We start from the raw sequence: 18,358 nt of genomic DNA on the forward strand, positions 1-18,358 counted from the left end.
AGCATCAGACATGCTGTAGTGCATACATGTACACGCAGGCAAAACAATCACACATAAAATAAAACAAATAAATCTTTTTTTTTAAAAAAAAACAAAAAACCAACAACTATAAAGACTGGCTTTTAGCAGGGCCACTCTCCACCCTCTCCACACCTCCACCCTCACCTGCCGCTCCTGAGGCACACAGTAGCCTTGGCTTCCTTCTCTGTCTCGGTCTCGGGTTGACCTGGACATGATTCACCACACCGCAGGAACGCAGTCCCGACGGCTCCTTCCCCCGAGGCAAATGACTGTGTGCCCAGCCGAGCTGACACTCTCAAAAGCCTTTGACTTTGAGTCTTTGTGTTATCCTAGGATAGCCAGGGCCATCCCCGACCTGTTGTGGGCGTGGACCACGGGGCTGGGAAAGAGCATCTCCTTGTTCAATGTGTTGCTCTGTTTCATGAGGGAGAATGTGACCGGCCAGTAGTTGATGCCGATCTTCAGAGGAGAGCTCTGGGTAGTTGCAGGTGGCTGCTGGTCTGTGACCAGGCTTGCTTGACTGCTGCCACTAACCAATAGTATTTTTAGGGTGAACGGTCAGGCCGGGGAGATAAACGACTTAGTGGATATAGTGCTTACCGTACAAGGATGAGAATCTGCCTTTGGAACCCCGGAGGCCACGTCAGAAGCCTGGAGCCTTAGCACAGGTCTGCACTGCTTCAGAGGCAGAGACGGGGAGAGCCCTGGGGCTCATGGGCTCGCGGGTTTAGCCAGTCAGCAAGCTTCACCGAGAGACCCAGTCTCCAGAGAGAAGCGAAGAGCAGCTGGAGAGGCTTGGGGTTGACCTTTGGCCTCCACACATTTGCACATACGCACACACAGGCCCGTGCATGTATACACTGACACAGAATGAATTATCTGCACAGCTAGGAAACGGACAAACTGTGGATGAAGTCAGTTCAGGCTTTTATCCCGAAGACTTGTGTAGAAAGTCTGAGAAGCAAGAGGGTGGATGCATCGGAACCTTAAAAAAATGTCATTCTTGAGCAATGTGATACTGAAGGCCTTTAATCCCCATTCTGGGGAGGCAAAGGCAGGAGGATCTCTGTGAGTTTAAGGCCAGCCTGGTCTATATAGTGAGTGGGTGAAGCTCAGTCTCAAAAAAGAAAAAAAAAAAAAAGGTGTCTTCATTTCTTATCTTTTATAGCCAATTTCTATAATTCTTTTATAAATGCAGACAAAAGAAACTTGAAAGAGGTTTTTTATTGTATAGCCCAAAGTGCTCAATTACTTCCTGTCCTTGCATCAGCTTCCTGTTGCCAGGAAAGGGTAGCCCAGGGTGGTTTCCTGACTTCTGGGAAGGGAGAACTTCCCTGTTCTCACTGCTCTCTCTGACCTCCATTGGCCTCTAGCCTGTAGCTCTAGCCTCACTGTGGGAGTGGGAGGGCGGGGAGGGGGGAATCTCGGCTGTGTACACTAGGGATGGATGGCGTCTGTGACCTTTCCGCTGGTGGCAGCAAATTCACTTGTGTAAGGTATGGTCTCTCCCATATCTGTCCCCAGATAGAGGTAGGAGCACAGGAGCTCTGTGCGAGAGATTGAACTGAAGACAGACAGCACACTCCGAATGTGGGTGGTACCATTCTGTGGTACTGGAAAAAAGCCATCTGAATGCCAGCGTGCCTCCTCTCTGCCTCCTGAACTGTCCAGACGCGAATAAGCCCCTGCCAACCACACCATCTGCAACATGATGGCCTGGACCCTTCAAACTATTACCCAATTAAATCTTTTCTCCCCTGAGTCCCAGGATTCACACACGGGGCCAGAGGCAGAAGTCTTTTGTGGTTTAGCTAATTGCGCCGCTGGGAAAGGGGTGGACCTTAGATAAGGTGAATTAAGGCTTTGTGCTGGCCCTGGGTCGACAAGGGTGAGAAGTCAGAGAAGGACAGAATCCTGGGAGGCTGCGAGAGGGGGGTTGGGACCGAATCTTCTGGGCGGTGTTGTTCACTGGTGGTTTCTGAGAAACCAAGGTAGGATCAGGGCTTTCGGAGGGACTAGCTGTCAGAGCTGTAAGGGGCTGCCTCGTGGACAGCGCGATTCTCCGCCGAGAAATGGAGCCTTGAGCCTCCCTTTTCCCCAGTGCACGTGGGGAGGTGTTGGTTTAGAAGGCGAGTGTTGTCACGCATGGTTTACTATGTGCTGCACACGGAGGCGTGGGGGAGAGGACAAGGAAGTAGGGGATGTTGCCGGTGCCTTCTTCCTTTGGGGGCAGGGTCTCACTTCCTGGCCTTGGATGATCTGGAACTTACTGTGTAGATCAGGCTGGCCTCTAACTCCACAGAGATTCCCCTGCCTCTGCCTCCCGAGTGCTGGGATTAGAGGCCTTTGTTACCTGCCCAGCCTTTTCTCACCCGGCCCCTGGAGACCCGTCTTATGTATCCCTGGTCTCCTTGAACTCATGATATAGCTAAGGATGGCTGTGAACTCCTCCTCCTCACCCTCCTGCCCGTACCTCCAAGTCCTAGAGTTACAGGCGTGCCCTTCCATACCCAGTTCTCAGAACTTTTATTGAGAAATGTAGATTACCAGTTCTTTTTTAGAGATTTAAGAACTGTAATAAAAAGGGCAGCATTTTATCTTTAAAAGAAATTAAAGACGCACAGTTTATTTCTAGGATATCTGACTCTACCTGAGCTTACAAAATTTGCAGTGATTCTTACCGGGGTGTGGGCAGTGGGCAGGTAGTCTCTTAGTTTTATGTACAAGGAGTACAATTTTGACCCTTAAATTATATTTAGGGGCCAAAAGTGTTCCGTAAGGATAAACTGTGATTTCACCTCCATGTCTTAACACAATCCCTACATACGTGGTTATTCCCCAGTAGTAGTGCTTTTTATGCTGTGGAACACAAACGGAGAACTGGAATCTTTCTCCTAAAGGAATGATTATCACTCCCCTCCCCCCACTGTACCCCAGGATTGACACAGCATGAACCCAACTTCCTCCTAGGAGTCTGTTATCTGTGTTGCACCTTCGAACAATCGAACTGGGGCAATTCCTATGTGGTTGTTCGTACTTCGTTACTTGGAGGCCAAGGCAAGTGGATTGAACAGTGAACTCAAGCGAGGCTGCCTTTCTCTCAGTATTTGTAACGAGATTTTTAGAAAAATCCTAAAGGCTGTGACTATTTCTGTCCTAGTATTTTTTTATATGGTAGGATGTTCTCAGGACCTTTTGGTTCTGCACACGACGGTGGAATACAAGATCTGTCTTGAAGGACAGAGCAGTCAGGAAGCCCTTCAGTTCTTCCTGATGTATTTATGTAAGAAAGATTAAGAGACAGCCTGGAGTCCGGGCAGAATTAACCAGCAGTATTCTGTAGGGTCTCGTAAGCCCGGGTGGTTGATTTCTTTTTAATGGGCTTTATTGAGCAGGGAGAGGATCATTAAACTCTTCTAGAATGTGAAGAACGGACAGTTGGAAATGACTTCACTAAAACAACCTTCTTTCTTTGCTCCCTCTCTGAGGTGCTGGAAGCCCACGGGGCATGAATTACCTACCACACTGCCCGTGTTCTGCAGGCTCTACCTGTAGCAAGTCTCACCCACATGCTCCAGACTCCCCGTCTCCTGGTTTGCTGTTTCCCCTCGAGAGGCAGGGAGAGGCAGTCGCCTCCTCTGCTCTTCACCTTTCCCTTGCTTGTCCTTTCTCTAGTGTTTGCTTTTACTTCATCCAGAAATAAATCATCTTCTCCTTACGAGTGACCAGAATCTGAAGACGTCCCTTCCCTACAGACACGGAGTTCATGCCTTCCCCAGGGTCTCTTTGTGGCTGTGCTAAGTTTTCACTGTCCGAAGTCTGTCGGAAAGGAGTGACAGATTGTCTATTCTGGGACCCGTAACTAGTTTAAAGCGGGTTCTAAATCGTTGGCTGTGACTGGCTGTCCTCTAAGTTCCCTGCTGGACTGCGGCCTCTCCCTGTGTGTTTGAAAGTCTCAGGAGGTGTAAATCTCCTGAGGGCTTGAACACTCCCTGAGCTTTTAGCACACCGCTGAGTCTTGTCAAGCCCAGGACCTACCTTTTTCTTAAGTTTAGCTCTAACAGGAATTCGCAGATGTCCCCTGCCGGCATGGCTTTAAGAAGAAAAGGGGAGGTAATGGTGACATATGTTATACGTGCTCGCTTGTTCTTTGAGATCACTGACATTTTAGCCAGAGTGTATCTGCCTTGTCCACTAACGGACGTTGTCAATCTTAGATTTGGTTAAATCTGACTAATTAAAATCCTTGGGGACTCTGACCAGGGTCTCATTGCGATTTTGCTAATTTTTCACTGTCTGAAGTCTATCTGAAAATAATGATAGATTTTTTTTTTCCTATTCTGGGACCCACAACCAGTTTAATGTAGGTTCTAAACCGTTGCATTGGGGACAACCAGATTTCCTCTAAGTTCCCTGGTTGAACTCGAGGCTTTTTTTTTTTTATTCTGGGACCCACAACCAGTTTAATGTAGGTTCTAAACCGTTTCATTGGCGATAACCAGATTTCCTCTAAGTTCCCTGGTAGAACTCCGAGGCTGGGGAAATAGTTCAGTCAGCTGAGTGCTGAGGGTGGAGTCTGATCCCCATAGCCCATATAAAGAAGCCAGCCTAGGGGTGTGTGCTTGTGATCTCAGTGCTGGGGAGGTGTAGACCGGTGGGTCTTTAGGGCTCACTGGCTAGCCAGCCTTGATGAGCTCCAGGCCAGTGAGAGATCCATCTTCTCCCCAAACCAATGCGTATGGTACCAGAATGATACCTGAGGCTGCCCTCTGGCCTGCACACATACATACAAACACACAGATGGGGATGCAAGCGCACGCGCGCGCGCACACACACACACACACACACACACACCTGATGCACACAATTGTACCCACATAGGTAGGCATACACGAACAGCTCACCTCCCTATTCCACCTCCCCAGTTCCCAGTAGCCAACAGTGGATCACGGGACCCTGTACTGATCAGGACCACCTCCTCACCCCTGGGCCCACCCTCTGCTTCCCTTCCTGACCAATTTTTAATTTCCTTGGCTTTTTTCCCTGTGCCTCTTTCTTAGAAGCCCTGTGCTCTTGCTTCTCTGACGCCTGACCCTGCTCTCTGGTGCTTAAGCTCCCCAGACTTGGGCAGGCATGGATTCTGGCTGATAGCTTCTCTCACCAGCCTGGCGTCTCAGGAGTCATTCTGACTTGCTCCACGTGGCAGGCGGTGCCTCCAGACTTTCCCTGGTACCTGGGGGGGGGGGGAGGGACAGACTCCTGTCCCTTTCCTGCTGCTCCTGCTTCCAGTCACAAGTAATTTTTTTTCATATGACAGCTAATTATTTTTGATATCTCCCAGTCGGATGGTACTTTAAGACACACCGCATTTTAAAAGCAGCAATAGGTTTCCTGCTCCTAGGAATTAATTCATTTTATATCACAGAACCAAACGATGTCTTAATGTATTCAGGCAGGCTTCATCATTTTTAAAGTTCTTTTTTTCCCTTTCCCAAGAAAGACCAATTTTTTTTTTTTTTGGTTTTTCGAGACAGGGTCTCTCTGTGTAGTTTTTTGCTTTTCCTGGAGCTCACTTGGTAGCCCAGGCTGGCCTCAAACTCACAGAGATCCACCTGGCTCTGCCTCCCAAGTGCTGGGATTAAAGGCGTGCGCCACCACCGCCCGGCGAAAGACCAATTTTTATGACATTGTTTCATTTAGAGCAGTGGTTCTCAACATTCCTATGTGACCCTTATTTAATACAGTTCCTCATGGTGTGGTGACCCCCAACCATAAAATTATTTCTGTTGCTACTTCATAGCTATAATTTTGCTGCTGTTATGAATCATAATATAAATATCTGCTATTCCACCCCTGTGGGGTTTTGACGCACAGGTTGAAAACCACTGATTTAGATGATTAAATTCCCCCCTCCCCAGCGTCCTTTGCATTTTACATGAGATCTCTAATCTCCATCGTCCCTTTCCGGCTTTGACTTGTTTTCGGAAGTGTTTTCATAGTTGGGGTTTGGCCTCTTTCTTCCTAGACACCACTGGCTTTCTCTTTGTCATAGCCTCCCTGAGTCTCTGTGTATCTCTTATATTTTGAAGCAAGGTCTGGTAGTACTGGCCTTTCACTGACCTTGAAATCCTCCTGCCTCCACCTCCCAGGTGCTGGTGTTACAGGTGTGAGTCACCATGCGGGTTTTGGTTTTTGTTTTTTATCACGATCTATTTCCTTGTGTGCCTCCCCACTCACCTGTAAAGTCCTGGCTGTCACGACACGGTCTTTCTGGTGATAAGCTGACAGCCCGTGGCATCTAGACAGCACCACTGGAGTGGCCGAGGGACGAATGGATGCAGTTTATGGTCAATAACAATTTTATTTCATTATTTTGAAGTCCTTTTCTATCTGCAGTCCATTTTCTTATTAGATTTCAAATAATAGGGACATAAGCCGGGAAGTCTAAGAGACAGAGCATGAGCCACTAAAAATGTCTTATTTTTATCGCCAGACTTCCCATTCTCAGCTCTCTGTATGCCCAAGCCGTTCAGCTTGTAAGAAAGCACCTGTGGGAAGAGTTGGGGGCGTTGGGGCCGGAGAGATGGCTGGCTCGGCATTAAGAGTGTTTGCAGGGCTTGCCGAAGAGCCCTGTGGGTCCTGTACCCACACAGGCAGCTCACCACTGCTCTAACTCCAGTTCCAGGGGATCTGACACCTTCTTCTGGCCTCCATGGGCACCTGCACACCCGTGGAATCTACACACACAGATACGTATACACACATGAGCACACATATACCCAGGAGGCATACATTCACACAGACGACAGACAGACAGACAGACAGACAGACAGACACACACACACACACACATGAACACACGAGACATACAATCAGACACATGCACACACATGAGGTATATGCTTATGCACATGCACACACAAATAATGACAATGGAAAAAAGGAGGAAGAGGTGATCAGCTGTGAGTGCTGATGTGTCTTTAGTGCACACTCAACCATACTGATGAAAAGGTTGGTCAGGTCCTGGTTTTAAACTATGTTGTTCCTTGACACAAAAGGATGAAAAACAGAGGTCTAAAAGCAAGCATGCCCACGATTTCTAATGTGGCCCAAAGACTTCCCACAACCTCACCCAGGGTGTGCCTGTGTGATATTGGGTTAATGTTTCAGCCTTATTAGTTAACTGACATCAACTAATAAGCCAGTGAGGCCAAGCTCATTATACGACAACCAGCAGGTGTTATGCTGGCAGGTTTGGATCAATGAGTAATTGTAATTGAAGCCAAGCGTAATTCATGATGTGATTTTTGAGGTATTCGGGTGTAGTGCTACTTAAGATCCATCTTTAAAGGGGAGCAGTAGGAGAGATTGCTGACACAAGGAAAACAGGATGCCCTCGGCCTGGGTTTGACTGGAGTCCGATTTCTTGCTCACTGTAGAAAAGCCAGGTTGGCCCCTATGAGGAGACTCGGTTACCCCGCTGACCCCCCCACCCCCAGACCCTCACTCCTATCCATCCTTCTGCCCATTCTTGGGCCACAGTTCCCCATTGTCCTTTGCTGAGGGTAATCTTTCCATGACTCATAGTGTTTTTATGTTAGGATTGACTTGCTCCCTTCTGATGGAGCTAACTCTTGTTGTTTGTTTATAGGTAGGCTCACTGTATTGCCCAAGAGGCTGGTCTGGAACTTGTCATCCTCCAGCCTCACCTTCTTGAGTGTTGGGATTACAGGTGTAAGCTACCACGCTCAGCTTCCCGTGGTATCCTTGTGGTATCCACTCTGGTAAAGCCTGTTCTTTTGCTGGTTGCCTTAAGGGCAGAGATGGTCTTGAAGTACTTTGCTGAGTGAGTGTATAAACTTTGATTTTCTTGTAAATATTTGTAGAGATGGTCCAGCTGAGCCTTTTATCGGCGGTATGTAACACTTAATAACTTCTTGACTAGGGTGTGGTGATGTACATCTATAACCTTGTGTAGCTAGAGTTCTTCTGGTCCTGCCTGGCCCACAGTCAGGACAAATCTTTGTCACCCACCAGTCCCGCAGCAGCTCAGACCCAACCAAGTAAGCACACAGAGACTTATATTGCTTACAAACTGTATGGCCATGGCAGGCTTCTTGCTAACTGTTCTTATAGCTTAAATTAATCCATTTCTATAAATCTATACCTTGCCACGTGGCTTGTGGCTTACCGGTGTCTTCACATGAGGCTTGTCATGGTGGTGGCTGGCAGTGACTACCTCCGCCTTCCTGTTCTCTCAGTTCTTTCTGTTAGTCCCGCCTATACTTCCTGCCTGGCCACTGGCCAATCAGTGTTTTATTTATTGACCAATCAGAGCAATTTGACATACAGACCATCCCACAGCAATCTTGCACTCAGGAAGCCAAAGCAGAATCATTAAGAGTTCAAGGCTAGCCCGGGTTATAGAGTGATTTTGGTTCCAGCCTGGGCTATATAAGAGTTCAAGACCAGTTTGTTTTGTTCAAGCTTTAAGAATTCTTGTAAGTACCCTCCTTAGGTGATTGTTTGGAGAGGAGGTGCTGGACTCAGCCTCTGTAGGTTTGAATATTGATGTCAGTTCTGGGGGGTGGGATGGGGAGGAGGCTGTAGGCTGTAGGCCTGTGTGTCTGTGGTGCTGAGGATAGACCCTAGCTCTCATACATAGATGTAGTCCTTTATCCCTGAGCTATATCCCTAGCCTGGGCTATTTATTCACTTTTCACCTTGGTTCCCTCAACTGTACATCTTGGGGAATCTGAATGCCGACTACCTCGCTGACTGAAGTGAAGGCCCGTGCAGGAGAAGGTCTTCCTCAGGCCTCTGCTCTTTTCCTACTGGTTTACCTGTGAGCACTGGCAGTCAGAATACAGAGTGGTGTTAATTGTCCGTGCTGGTGGTAGATTTTGTCATTGTCGTCTACCCGATCAGGGGAATTGCAAATGAGTGCCTTGAATGACTCTCAGATGAGAATTTCCCGATGCCTCCTTCGGTGTCGTGAGCCCTAAAGTCAGCGCCGCCCACAAGCCACCCTTTAGTCCAAATGGCACAGCAGGCTCCTGAAGTATGTATTAGGGCATGGAACGCTGACATATCTGGAGCTGGGTTGCTCCTTTTTCTCGTCGTTTCTCCTCAACGAAAGAGAGAATAAGGCACGACACACTTCCCAAGAAGTTTTGGTGAGAGTCCGCGGGAGCTAGTTCCTAAGCAAGTGGAAAGTGGCAAGGATTTGCTTAAGCTTCTAAGAACATGCGGCTCGTGAGCCGACAGGAAATTAACAGTAGGCTCCCCTTGACGGAGAGAGGCAGAGGCCTTGAGAGCCAGAGACCTGTGTACTTCATACAGACACGAGTTGATTGCTCACGTATTTGTGGGTAGGGTGTATGCCTGTACCACGTCTGTTCCTGACTTTCACAAGATGCATGCCAACAAGATGGGTTCGGGCTTTGAATCCCTCCTGCTGGCTCTCAAATAACTGTCAGTAACTTTTGTTTGTTTAGTTTTTGTTTTGTTTTGTTTTATGAGACAGTGTTTCTCTGTGTAAAAGCCCTGGCTGTCCCAGAACTCACTTTGTAGACTTGGCTGGCTTCGAACTCACAGAGATCTGCCTGCCTCTGCATCCTGATTGCTGGGATCACAGGCATGCGCCAACCCCCCCACCCCCATCCCCCCAACCCCCCACCCCCAGCTTAGTAACTTTTTAAAAAATTACCCAGAGAATGTAGTATCATGTAAGCACCTGAAACCCGCTCACCACACATTTTAAAGGGTATTTAAGTGGCTGTTTTAGAAATGTAAGTATAATTATGGTAGCTGAAGAATGGTTTGTTTTAAGGCTACAAAATGCTTTTCAGATTTGTTACTGGTAATACAGTTTGGCCATGAGTACTAATACATTGTATGGTGGTCCAGGTTAAGCTTTGCATGCCCAAATGCTTTATAAACAGCCAGTGTAATTGAAGATAATTTCACCTTTGTATGGGGACCCCGGGTCATGTCCAATATCTTGTTTAATTTGGCAGGAGGGGTGCATTGGGCTCAGGTTGCTCGTCCTCCTCCTCATGCGTCTCTACTGACCCTGTTCTCACTGAGCTGTGTCTTGTTAAAAGAGCCATGCTGGTCTTCCTGCCCAAGTCCCTGTAGGGTGAGGAATCAGTAATCAAGTTTAGACAGAGCTCTGTAATAAGGACAGGCCCTGGCACAGTGGCCTTTTTTTTTTATTATTTTTTATTTAGCATCCTGTTTTCTGTGCCCTTCTGTTTAAGGATTCTGTTAGAAGGGAAGAGATTTCCTTAACCTAGACAAGACCTAAAATTTTTTTTTTTTTTTACAGCGACAGTTTCGTATAGAATACTGACTGATTTTATCGTTGGAGGCATTTACATTTTCTCTTTCTCCCCGGAACAGTCAGAACCTGCTGTGCGATGTCACGATTGTGGCGGAGGACATGGAAATCCCTGCTCACAGAGTGGTGCTGGCGGCCTGCAGCCCTTACTTCCACGCCATGTTTACAGGTACGGGATGCTGGGGTTTTTGAACGCGTGTACTCGGGCCCGAGGCCTTTCTGTGCTGACCTTTGTTTTCGGCCTTTGGGTTTTATGAAATGAGGACTCACAAAGGAAGTGCCTCAGTCCACTGTGAATCCCTCTCCCCGTCCGTCAACACGTCCATACTGTGATTAGTCGTGTGTGTGCCCGGCCTTGCCGCTGCAGGCTTACATTGATGTATATTCCCTCCATTTGCCTTCCTGCCATTACAGCAGCATTTGGGGCCCTTAAATTATTATTGGTGTGTGTGGGTGTGGGTGTGGGTGTGTGTGTGTGTGTGTGCGCGCGCGCTAAAGGAAAGGCTTTTTTACTATTTTATATTTCCAAATGGTTTTCACATTTGCCTTACCCACTATTCATAGTAAACTAAAGTGTTGTCTTAATCACTTATTTTGGAAATCTGAGAAAAAGGCTGGTGTATCCACAAGCTTAGGTTTTACTTTGGCATGTATAAACATGCCGAGAATGCTGCTAGCTCTTTTGGAAAAGAACTAATGCATGCCGGGTATGCTTGAAGCCTCATTAAAAACAAAACAAAAAGCAGCATAGAGCTGGGGTTGGAGCTCAGGGGTACAGCACTTCTCTAGTGTCTAGAGACCCTGGGTTCAGTCCTCAGCACAGCCAGATGTAAAGGAAGAGGAGGGGAGGAGAAGGGGAGTGGGGTGGGTAATAGGCAGTTCTCCTACAAAGGACACCTAAAATCGTGCATAGGTCCAAACCTTATGTAAACTGAATATTTTTATATACATGTGTACCTGTAAAGTTTAGCTTATAAATTTGGCAAATTAAAGAGTAACAACACTGACTAAGAGTAAATTGGGTTAATGAAAACATGCTCTTATAAGATAGTCAGGGTTAGTTATTATTTTTGTGTTTTGGAGGTATTATTCAATAAAATATGAGTGACCTGGACATAAGCCCTGCGATACTGTGGTAGTCGATTGATACTCCAGCTAGCTACGAGTGACTGATGGGTAGCCTGTACTGTGTGGCTTTGCTGAATAGAGAGATGATTCATGCCCCAGGTGTGACAAAATCAGGATGCCTCTGAGAACAGTGTCTAGTTTAAAACTTATGAACTTCATTTCTAGAACTTTCCATTTAATATGGTTGACCACAAGTAACCCAAACCTCAAAAACTGACCAGGGGAAACTTAAGTGTAACATTGTACAAAGAAATAAGTTATCTGATTGGTGAGTTCAGTCTTAGTGTCTTGGTGCCCCAAGTAGAAGGTTCACAGTAGGTATGTCAGAAGATAAACAGATAAAGTTGTGCACACCTTTAATCCCAGCCGTCCGAGGCAGGTGGATCTCTGCACCTTCCAGGCCAACCTGGTCTATGTGGCAAGTTCTAGAATAGTCAAGGCTATGTCGAGAGACCCTGTCCTGGGGTGTGGGCAGTGGAGAGGGTGGGGGGGGGGATGTTCATAGTTTAGAGACTCTTGAGTATCTCCTGTGCCTGACGTCTTGCCAGGTTCTTCAAGAAGGACACGAATAGTGTAACTGGGGCCATGAGAGGAGCTTGATTTAAATGTAGAAACGGGGTGCTGCCCAGTGATCCAGATGGTGGGCCAGCATTGAGACGACATTTCCTGTGACTGCAGCGGACTTTCCCAGGTGAACATGGGCCAGGTAGAGGGACGCACACCGTGTGTCTCAGCAGTGGAGGAGACCAGAGTCCTGTTGCTTTGTTCTCCCTGAGTAGCTTACTCGTCGGGAATGGAGGAAGGACAGATAGCAGATGGGCTGTGAGCCAAGTCAGGGAAGTGTTGGAGGGCGCTGTCAGTCAGGGCTGTGAAACGTGAATACTAACGAGGTAAGGGTGGGCACATTTCCATGTGCCGACTTTCACTGTGGTCTCCTGGCTTGTGTCCTATTTACTATCGCGGATGCCATTCTGGAGAGAGTCTTGGCTTATGAGAGTCCTCCTCTGGAATGCTGGTCTGGCAGTGTTGCAGTAAAGACCTGTGTGCCCTCTGTGTGGCCAGCCCTCCTCCCTCCCTCCCTCCCTCCCTCCCTCCCTCCCTCCCTCCCTCCCCTCAAGACTATGTCTCACATAGCACAATCTGGCTTTGAACTCACCATGTAGCTGAGGATCCATAGACATTTTCTTTGATAGATTTTTTTTTTATTCTCTGTAGAGTTAAAAAAAATGTATTTATTAACTTAGCAACCAGGATGCCCAGTAGCATAGACCTGTAGTTCCAGCTACATGAGAGTCTATGTCTAGAAGTTTGCGATGGAATGACCCTCATAGTAAGACTGTGTCTTGAGGGAAAAAAAATTATATTTGCTTAGCTTTTATGTCCATGCATGTGTGTGAGCCTGTGTGAGTTTCTGTACACCGTATGTGTGTAGGAGCTTGCAGCGGCCAGAAGAGCAGCTGACATCCTCTGGAACTGGAGTTCGGGGTGACTGTGAACTCCCTGACTTGGGTGCTGGGACCCGAATCTGGTCCTGTACAAAAGCAGTGAGCTCTCTTCCTCACTGAGCCGCCGCTCCAGTCCAGCCCTTATTTTTAATCTGCTGTAAACTGTAGGTGAGAATTACATTCGCAGTATATGATATAAAAAAGAATTCTCCTACTCCTCGTAGTTACAGGTATTGAATAGAGAAAGAAGGTGATAAAGAATTCCACGGCGTAGTTGCAGGTTTTTGTCTTGTGAAGCCCGGGAATATTTACAGCCAGGCCAGGTGGTTAACTATGACTTGAGAAAGAACGGAGCAAATTGGGTTCTTGTGTTTTTAGACTGTTTGTTAGAAATGCAGTCTTTAAAACACTTTCATTTGACAAACACATTTAGTTTCATTTGGTGATACAGGTTAAAAATTCTCTTTTTAAAAGGATTTGTATATGTGTGTGTGTGTGTGTGTGTGTGTGTGTGTGTGTGCGCACTTGAGTGCAGCTACCCTCGGAGGTCAGAAGTCAGAGGTCACGAGTGTTGGATCCACCTAAAGCTAGAGGTAGAGGCTGTTGTGAACTGCCTGATGTTGGTGTGAGAACTTGAACCCGGGTCCTCTGGCAAGTTAGCAAGTGTTCCTAACTACTGACCCATCTCTCCAGCCCTGCAGGTTAAAATTCTTAAATTCTAAGCCAGAAATACTGAATAGTGTGTACTTTTGTTTGTTTGTTTGTTTTTCGAGACAGGGTTTCTTTGTATAGCCTTAGCTGTCCTGGAACTCACACTGTAGACTAGACTGGCCTGGAACTCACAGAGATCTGCCCATCTCTGCCTCCTGAGTGTCAGGATTAAAGGTCTGCACCACCACCACCCATCAGGAGTATGTACTTTCAGACAACTTCCTGTACCATAGTAAATATAAATTAGCAAAAAAAATTTTAAAAGGTAAACATAGATTATTAGTTGCGTGATTAAATAATGTAAATCTTGAAAGTTATATGCATGGCTCTATTTGCCTAAGAGTCATACTTCCATGAATCAAGAAATGGAGCATCTTCCATTGCTGGATATTGTCCTGGGCTTTGAGGGCTGTGGAGATGAATAAAGTAGGTGAGTTCCTATTCTCATGATTCCAGTGGGAGAGGAGGCTAGGTTAGGAAGTGGATAAACTTGTTAGGAAAGAGAGCGCTCTGCTGTCCCTGGCTGCTTTGAAGAAATGAAATAGGATGCTGTAGGCGAAGAGCCTGAGTTAGAATGCCCGGGGCTTCCAGTGACAGAAGATGCCACTCGAGCTGGGCCAGATAGTAAGGAGCGGGCCGGGCACCGGGCACAGCTCAGCTGCAGCCTGAGAACTCTGTGAGGAACCGGCTTCCTCCTGTCTCTGTCCCTGGTACCATCACTGCATACCTCCAGGCTGGTCTTCCGGGATACAGGATGTCTACAAGAGTGGAACCAGCTTCCCTTGTAGAAGGAGGGACATTGTCTCCTGTCTCTGCTCTTTTAGAAGCGAATACGTCTTTGCCACACGTCCTGAAGAACGAGGGCAAAGTGTTGTTCCATGACCGCTGCAGTGAGTGACTGGTGTGGCCTCTGGAGTCACCTTGCCAGGCCGACATTGCTGGCAGCGTCATTGTAGCCCAAATTAAGGGTGATTTGAAGTCAGTGATGATTATTGTCAAGCAGAACTTGAAGAGGGATGGAACTCCTCAATTAAATGTCATTTTTCAGCTTGCTCTTAATTTCTTTTTTGTCATTGATTTTTTTTTTTTTTTTTAGGGTGCCAGAATAGTCAGCTTCAGTGTTACGTTTTTGTTTTTCAAGTGCTCCTTAATTATAAATAAATTGAAATTAGAATAATGGACTTCTTTTTCTGTAGTGGATTATAGAGTTTATCTTAAACCTATTCACCTTTTTCTTTTTGTATTTTCATTTATTTTTTTAAAATATATTTTTAATTGAAATAGAGTTATATCATCCCCCCCCCCCCGTTTCCTCCGTCCACCCCCTCCCAGGTACTTTGTTTCGAACTCTCCTCATGTTTCAGGGCTGGCCACTCTGCATTGACCAACCAGTAAGGGGCCTCATCCCCGGGAGAGGCTAACTCTCCTTCTCTCAGCAGTCACTCATCTTTTGTTCTTGTCTGGGGTCCCACAGAAATTTCTCACTTCCGTGTTAACCTGCCCGTTGGTGTTGCTATTGTCCTGACCTTGTTCCTGCAGCCATTCCTGGGGGAGACTTTTTCACAGCAGACTTCTGGGTATTCTGGCTCTTCCGCTATGCTCTCTGAACCGTAGATGGAGGAGCTATGGTGTAGATGCATCTGTTGGGGCCTGGCTCCTCGTGATCCGTTGATCTCCGCATTGTGTCTAGTTGGGGTTTTCTGTGATGGTCTCCATTTGTTTTAAAGAGAGGCTGCTTTGACGCAGGGTGGTAGCTGCACGTATCAGGAAAGGTGGTTTCACACTCGTAAGCTTCATTTTTGTTTTTAGTTATATGTATTTATGTGTGGGCTTATGCACATGAGTCCAGTGCCCATGGAGGCCAGAATGGGGGCATTGGATCCCCTGGAACTGAAGTTATAGACAGTTACCATCATGGATGTTGGGAGCGGTATTCCAAGTCCTTTGCAAAGCCAGTGTGTGTAGGCTCCTAACCTCTCTCCAGCCCTCCATTCACTTTGAATTTACCTCATCCAGAACAGATAAATGAAGCTACCTATTAGTGCAGGGCCAAGAGAGTACTGGTTGAAGGTTCTGGATGGAAACATATTTAGTTTGACAACTTGGATGACACCATTTTTTAAAAAGTCAAAAAGGTGAGTTACTTGCTGATGGATTTACTTAATCCAGCTTGCCGTGTAGAGTGGGTGCTTAGTAAGTGCTGGTTGACTGAAGTCCTTCGCAGAACTCATGACCAAGATAAACATAAACCTTTTTATGCTGTGTAAATATGCTTTGTTTTTAGTTGGCATGCTTTTTTTTTTTTGTCATTTAGTTATTTTTTTGTCATTTAATTCATGCAACGGTGTTGGATTTTTATCAGGCGTTGTGGAGGGTAGGACTAAGAGGGCCTTCATCTGTGCCCTTAGGAAGCCCAAGAGAACCAGGGACAGAGTTGTTGATGGCAGAGTGGGCATGCATGAGGTACCCAACTCTCTCTAGGGTGAGAGCCCAACCTAGCTGTGGGCTGCCAGCAGGTGATGCATCTTGGAGAGGTGCCACTGAAAACCTGAAGAATGTGTGCAAATAGGGGTGCAGAGCCCAGAATAGGGGTTTGGAGCCCAGTTGGACAAAGTTCAGCTCAGGTATCAAGGTATTATTTGGTCAGTGTGGAAAACTATAAATAGTTCCCTACTAGCATATCTTATGTCTGGAAGTGAGAGAGAGTGTGTGAGGTTAGGTAGTGAATTAGAGGCTGGCTATGGAAGGGTTTGCACCCTTGGTCAAGGAGCAATGGACCAGTTTTGAACATAGTGGTCCTCTGTGTCAAGTTAGCACCAGAGAAAGGATAAGAAGCATTGGATAGTTGTTGAGTTTAGTCCCCAGTATCTGTGTTGGGTAACACACGACTGTCTGTAACTCCAGCTCTAGGGAATCTAAAAATCCTCTAAGACTCCTAGGACACCTGTACTTATGTGCAAGCGCCTACACAGACCCATACGTACAATTGGGGAAAAAAAAAAGTGGGAGGTGCTACAGAGATCTCCCAAAGATGACAGTGCCCCTGTGATGTGGTGATGAGAAGGTAAAGAGGTGGGAGGGTGAACTGTAGGTCTAACCAAGGTGAGTTCATCCTGCCGGCTTCAGTGACAGATGGATTGGTGGGGAAGCAGGGCAAGGTGACTGTCATTCAGGGGGTTAGCACAGTCATCTGTGTGGGGATTTTAATACAGTTCCCAAGCTATATAATCTTATATAGTTTGGTCCATTGAGAGTGTGCAAAGTTATAAGTGATAGAGGAAGCGCTCTGTAGTATCATTAGATAGACACCTCCCCCCCCCCCCCCGCCCCGCTCCTGAAGATTGACTTATTTTATGTGTAAGTGCTTGCCTGCATATTGGTATATGCATCACATGCATGCCTGGTGCCCATGGAGGCCCAGGAGAGGGTGTTGGATTCTCTGGAACTGGCGTTACAGCTGGCTGTGAGCTACCATGTCGGAGCTAGGAACTGAGCCCAGGTCTCTGTAAGAGCAGGAAGTGCACCTGCCTGTGAGTGTGTTAGTATGCACCCATGTGTGCTATGCTATGTGTGTGGAATCAGTTCTCTTCTTCTTCCATGTACATTCTAGGTATCCAGCTCAGGTCACCAGCAAGCATCTTACCCACTGAACCATCTTGGCAGCCTGTAATAGCTTATAAAATCCCTTAGCAAACATAAATCTCAGAAAGTTACACTGTTTAAACATATGCTCTATAAATGTAGCAAAGGGCAGTAACAGATACTGTGGAACACCTAGGATCGGATGTGAATCGCTTTCCTGCCTCTCCTCCTTCCCTGTGCTTTGATGATTGGAATTTTTAATCTATTAATGCATTTGGTGGCAAGCTTTTCATTTTTGATACTTTTTTTTTTTTGTAAATTAAGATTGAAAAAAAAAGATTAAGACATTTTTAAAGCAGTATATAATGGAGGTTGACTTTGTTGGAAGCAGATGAATTTTCTGGGGAGATAATCTTTAAAAAATGACATGTCAGGGAAAAATGTGATTTTAGCCTCTATAGAAACATAATAGTAAAAACTGCCTGGCATAGAAATATATTTTTTTTTTTTTAGTCGTATACATAAATTAAGAGATTTGGTTTTGTCTGAGGCTTTTATCTAAGCTAACTCATGCTGAAATCTGGGAACTAGGTACATGGCTTTACACTTACATTGCCACAAGCGCTGTAGGGCTTTGCAAATCCCGGGGGCACCGCAGACGAAGCAAGGCTCACTGCTGGAGGCGTTTATCTAAAATCTGATTGGAAGGGGCAGTGGAGAGACTGTCGGTGAAGTGCTCGCCCCTAACCTGTGTAGAAAACAAAGCGTAGACTGTAAGAACCAGAGGTCCGGAGGACCAGAACAAAGCAGCGTCTTCTGGGTGTAACGGGACCAGTGCACCCAGGAACTCACGGCCGCTGTACTCGCTTGCACTAGATCTGTACCAGGCGAAGGCAGTCAGCATTCTGAGACGGTGGGAAGTGGTTCCTGGGCCCTCAGCCCTCACTGAGAAGCCCTGGGCCGTGCCTGAATTCCGAGGAGGGAGAGTCAGTTTTCCTTACGGGCGCGCCCTCGTGTGCACCCAGAAGTATATGGGCAGCATAAAGTGGAGTCCATGGGTTATGACGTTAAAAAACAAAGAAAAGAAGAAAAGAGGACAGGAAGTAGGGAGGTCAGGGTGGATCTGGGA

General features: G+C 46.7%; 1 protein-coding gene across 1 annotated transcript in view; it reads left to right on the forward strand.

The window, feature by feature from the left end:
• Klhl2 (kelch like family member 2) overlaps window positions 1-18,358 on the forward strand; it is a 113,091-nt gene that overhangs the window by 16,613 nt on the left and 78,120 nt on the right. The window contains exon 3 of the mRNA XM_076553833.1: window positions 10,426-10,532. Within this exon, the coding sequence (XP_076409948.1) occupies window positions 10,426-10,532 (107 nt within the window). The remainder of the gene's footprint in view (window positions 1-10,425; window positions 10,533-18,358) is intronic.

This window comes from Peromyscus maniculatus, chromosome 17 (assembly GCF_049852395.1).
Source record: "Peromyscus maniculatus bairdii isolate BWxNUB_F1_BW_parent chromosome 17, HU_Pman_BW_mat_3.1, whole genome shotgun sequence".
In the NCBI taxonomy this organism is placed as follows: Eukaryota; Metazoa; Chordata; class Mammalia; order Rodentia; family Cricetidae; genus Peromyscus; species Peromyscus maniculatus.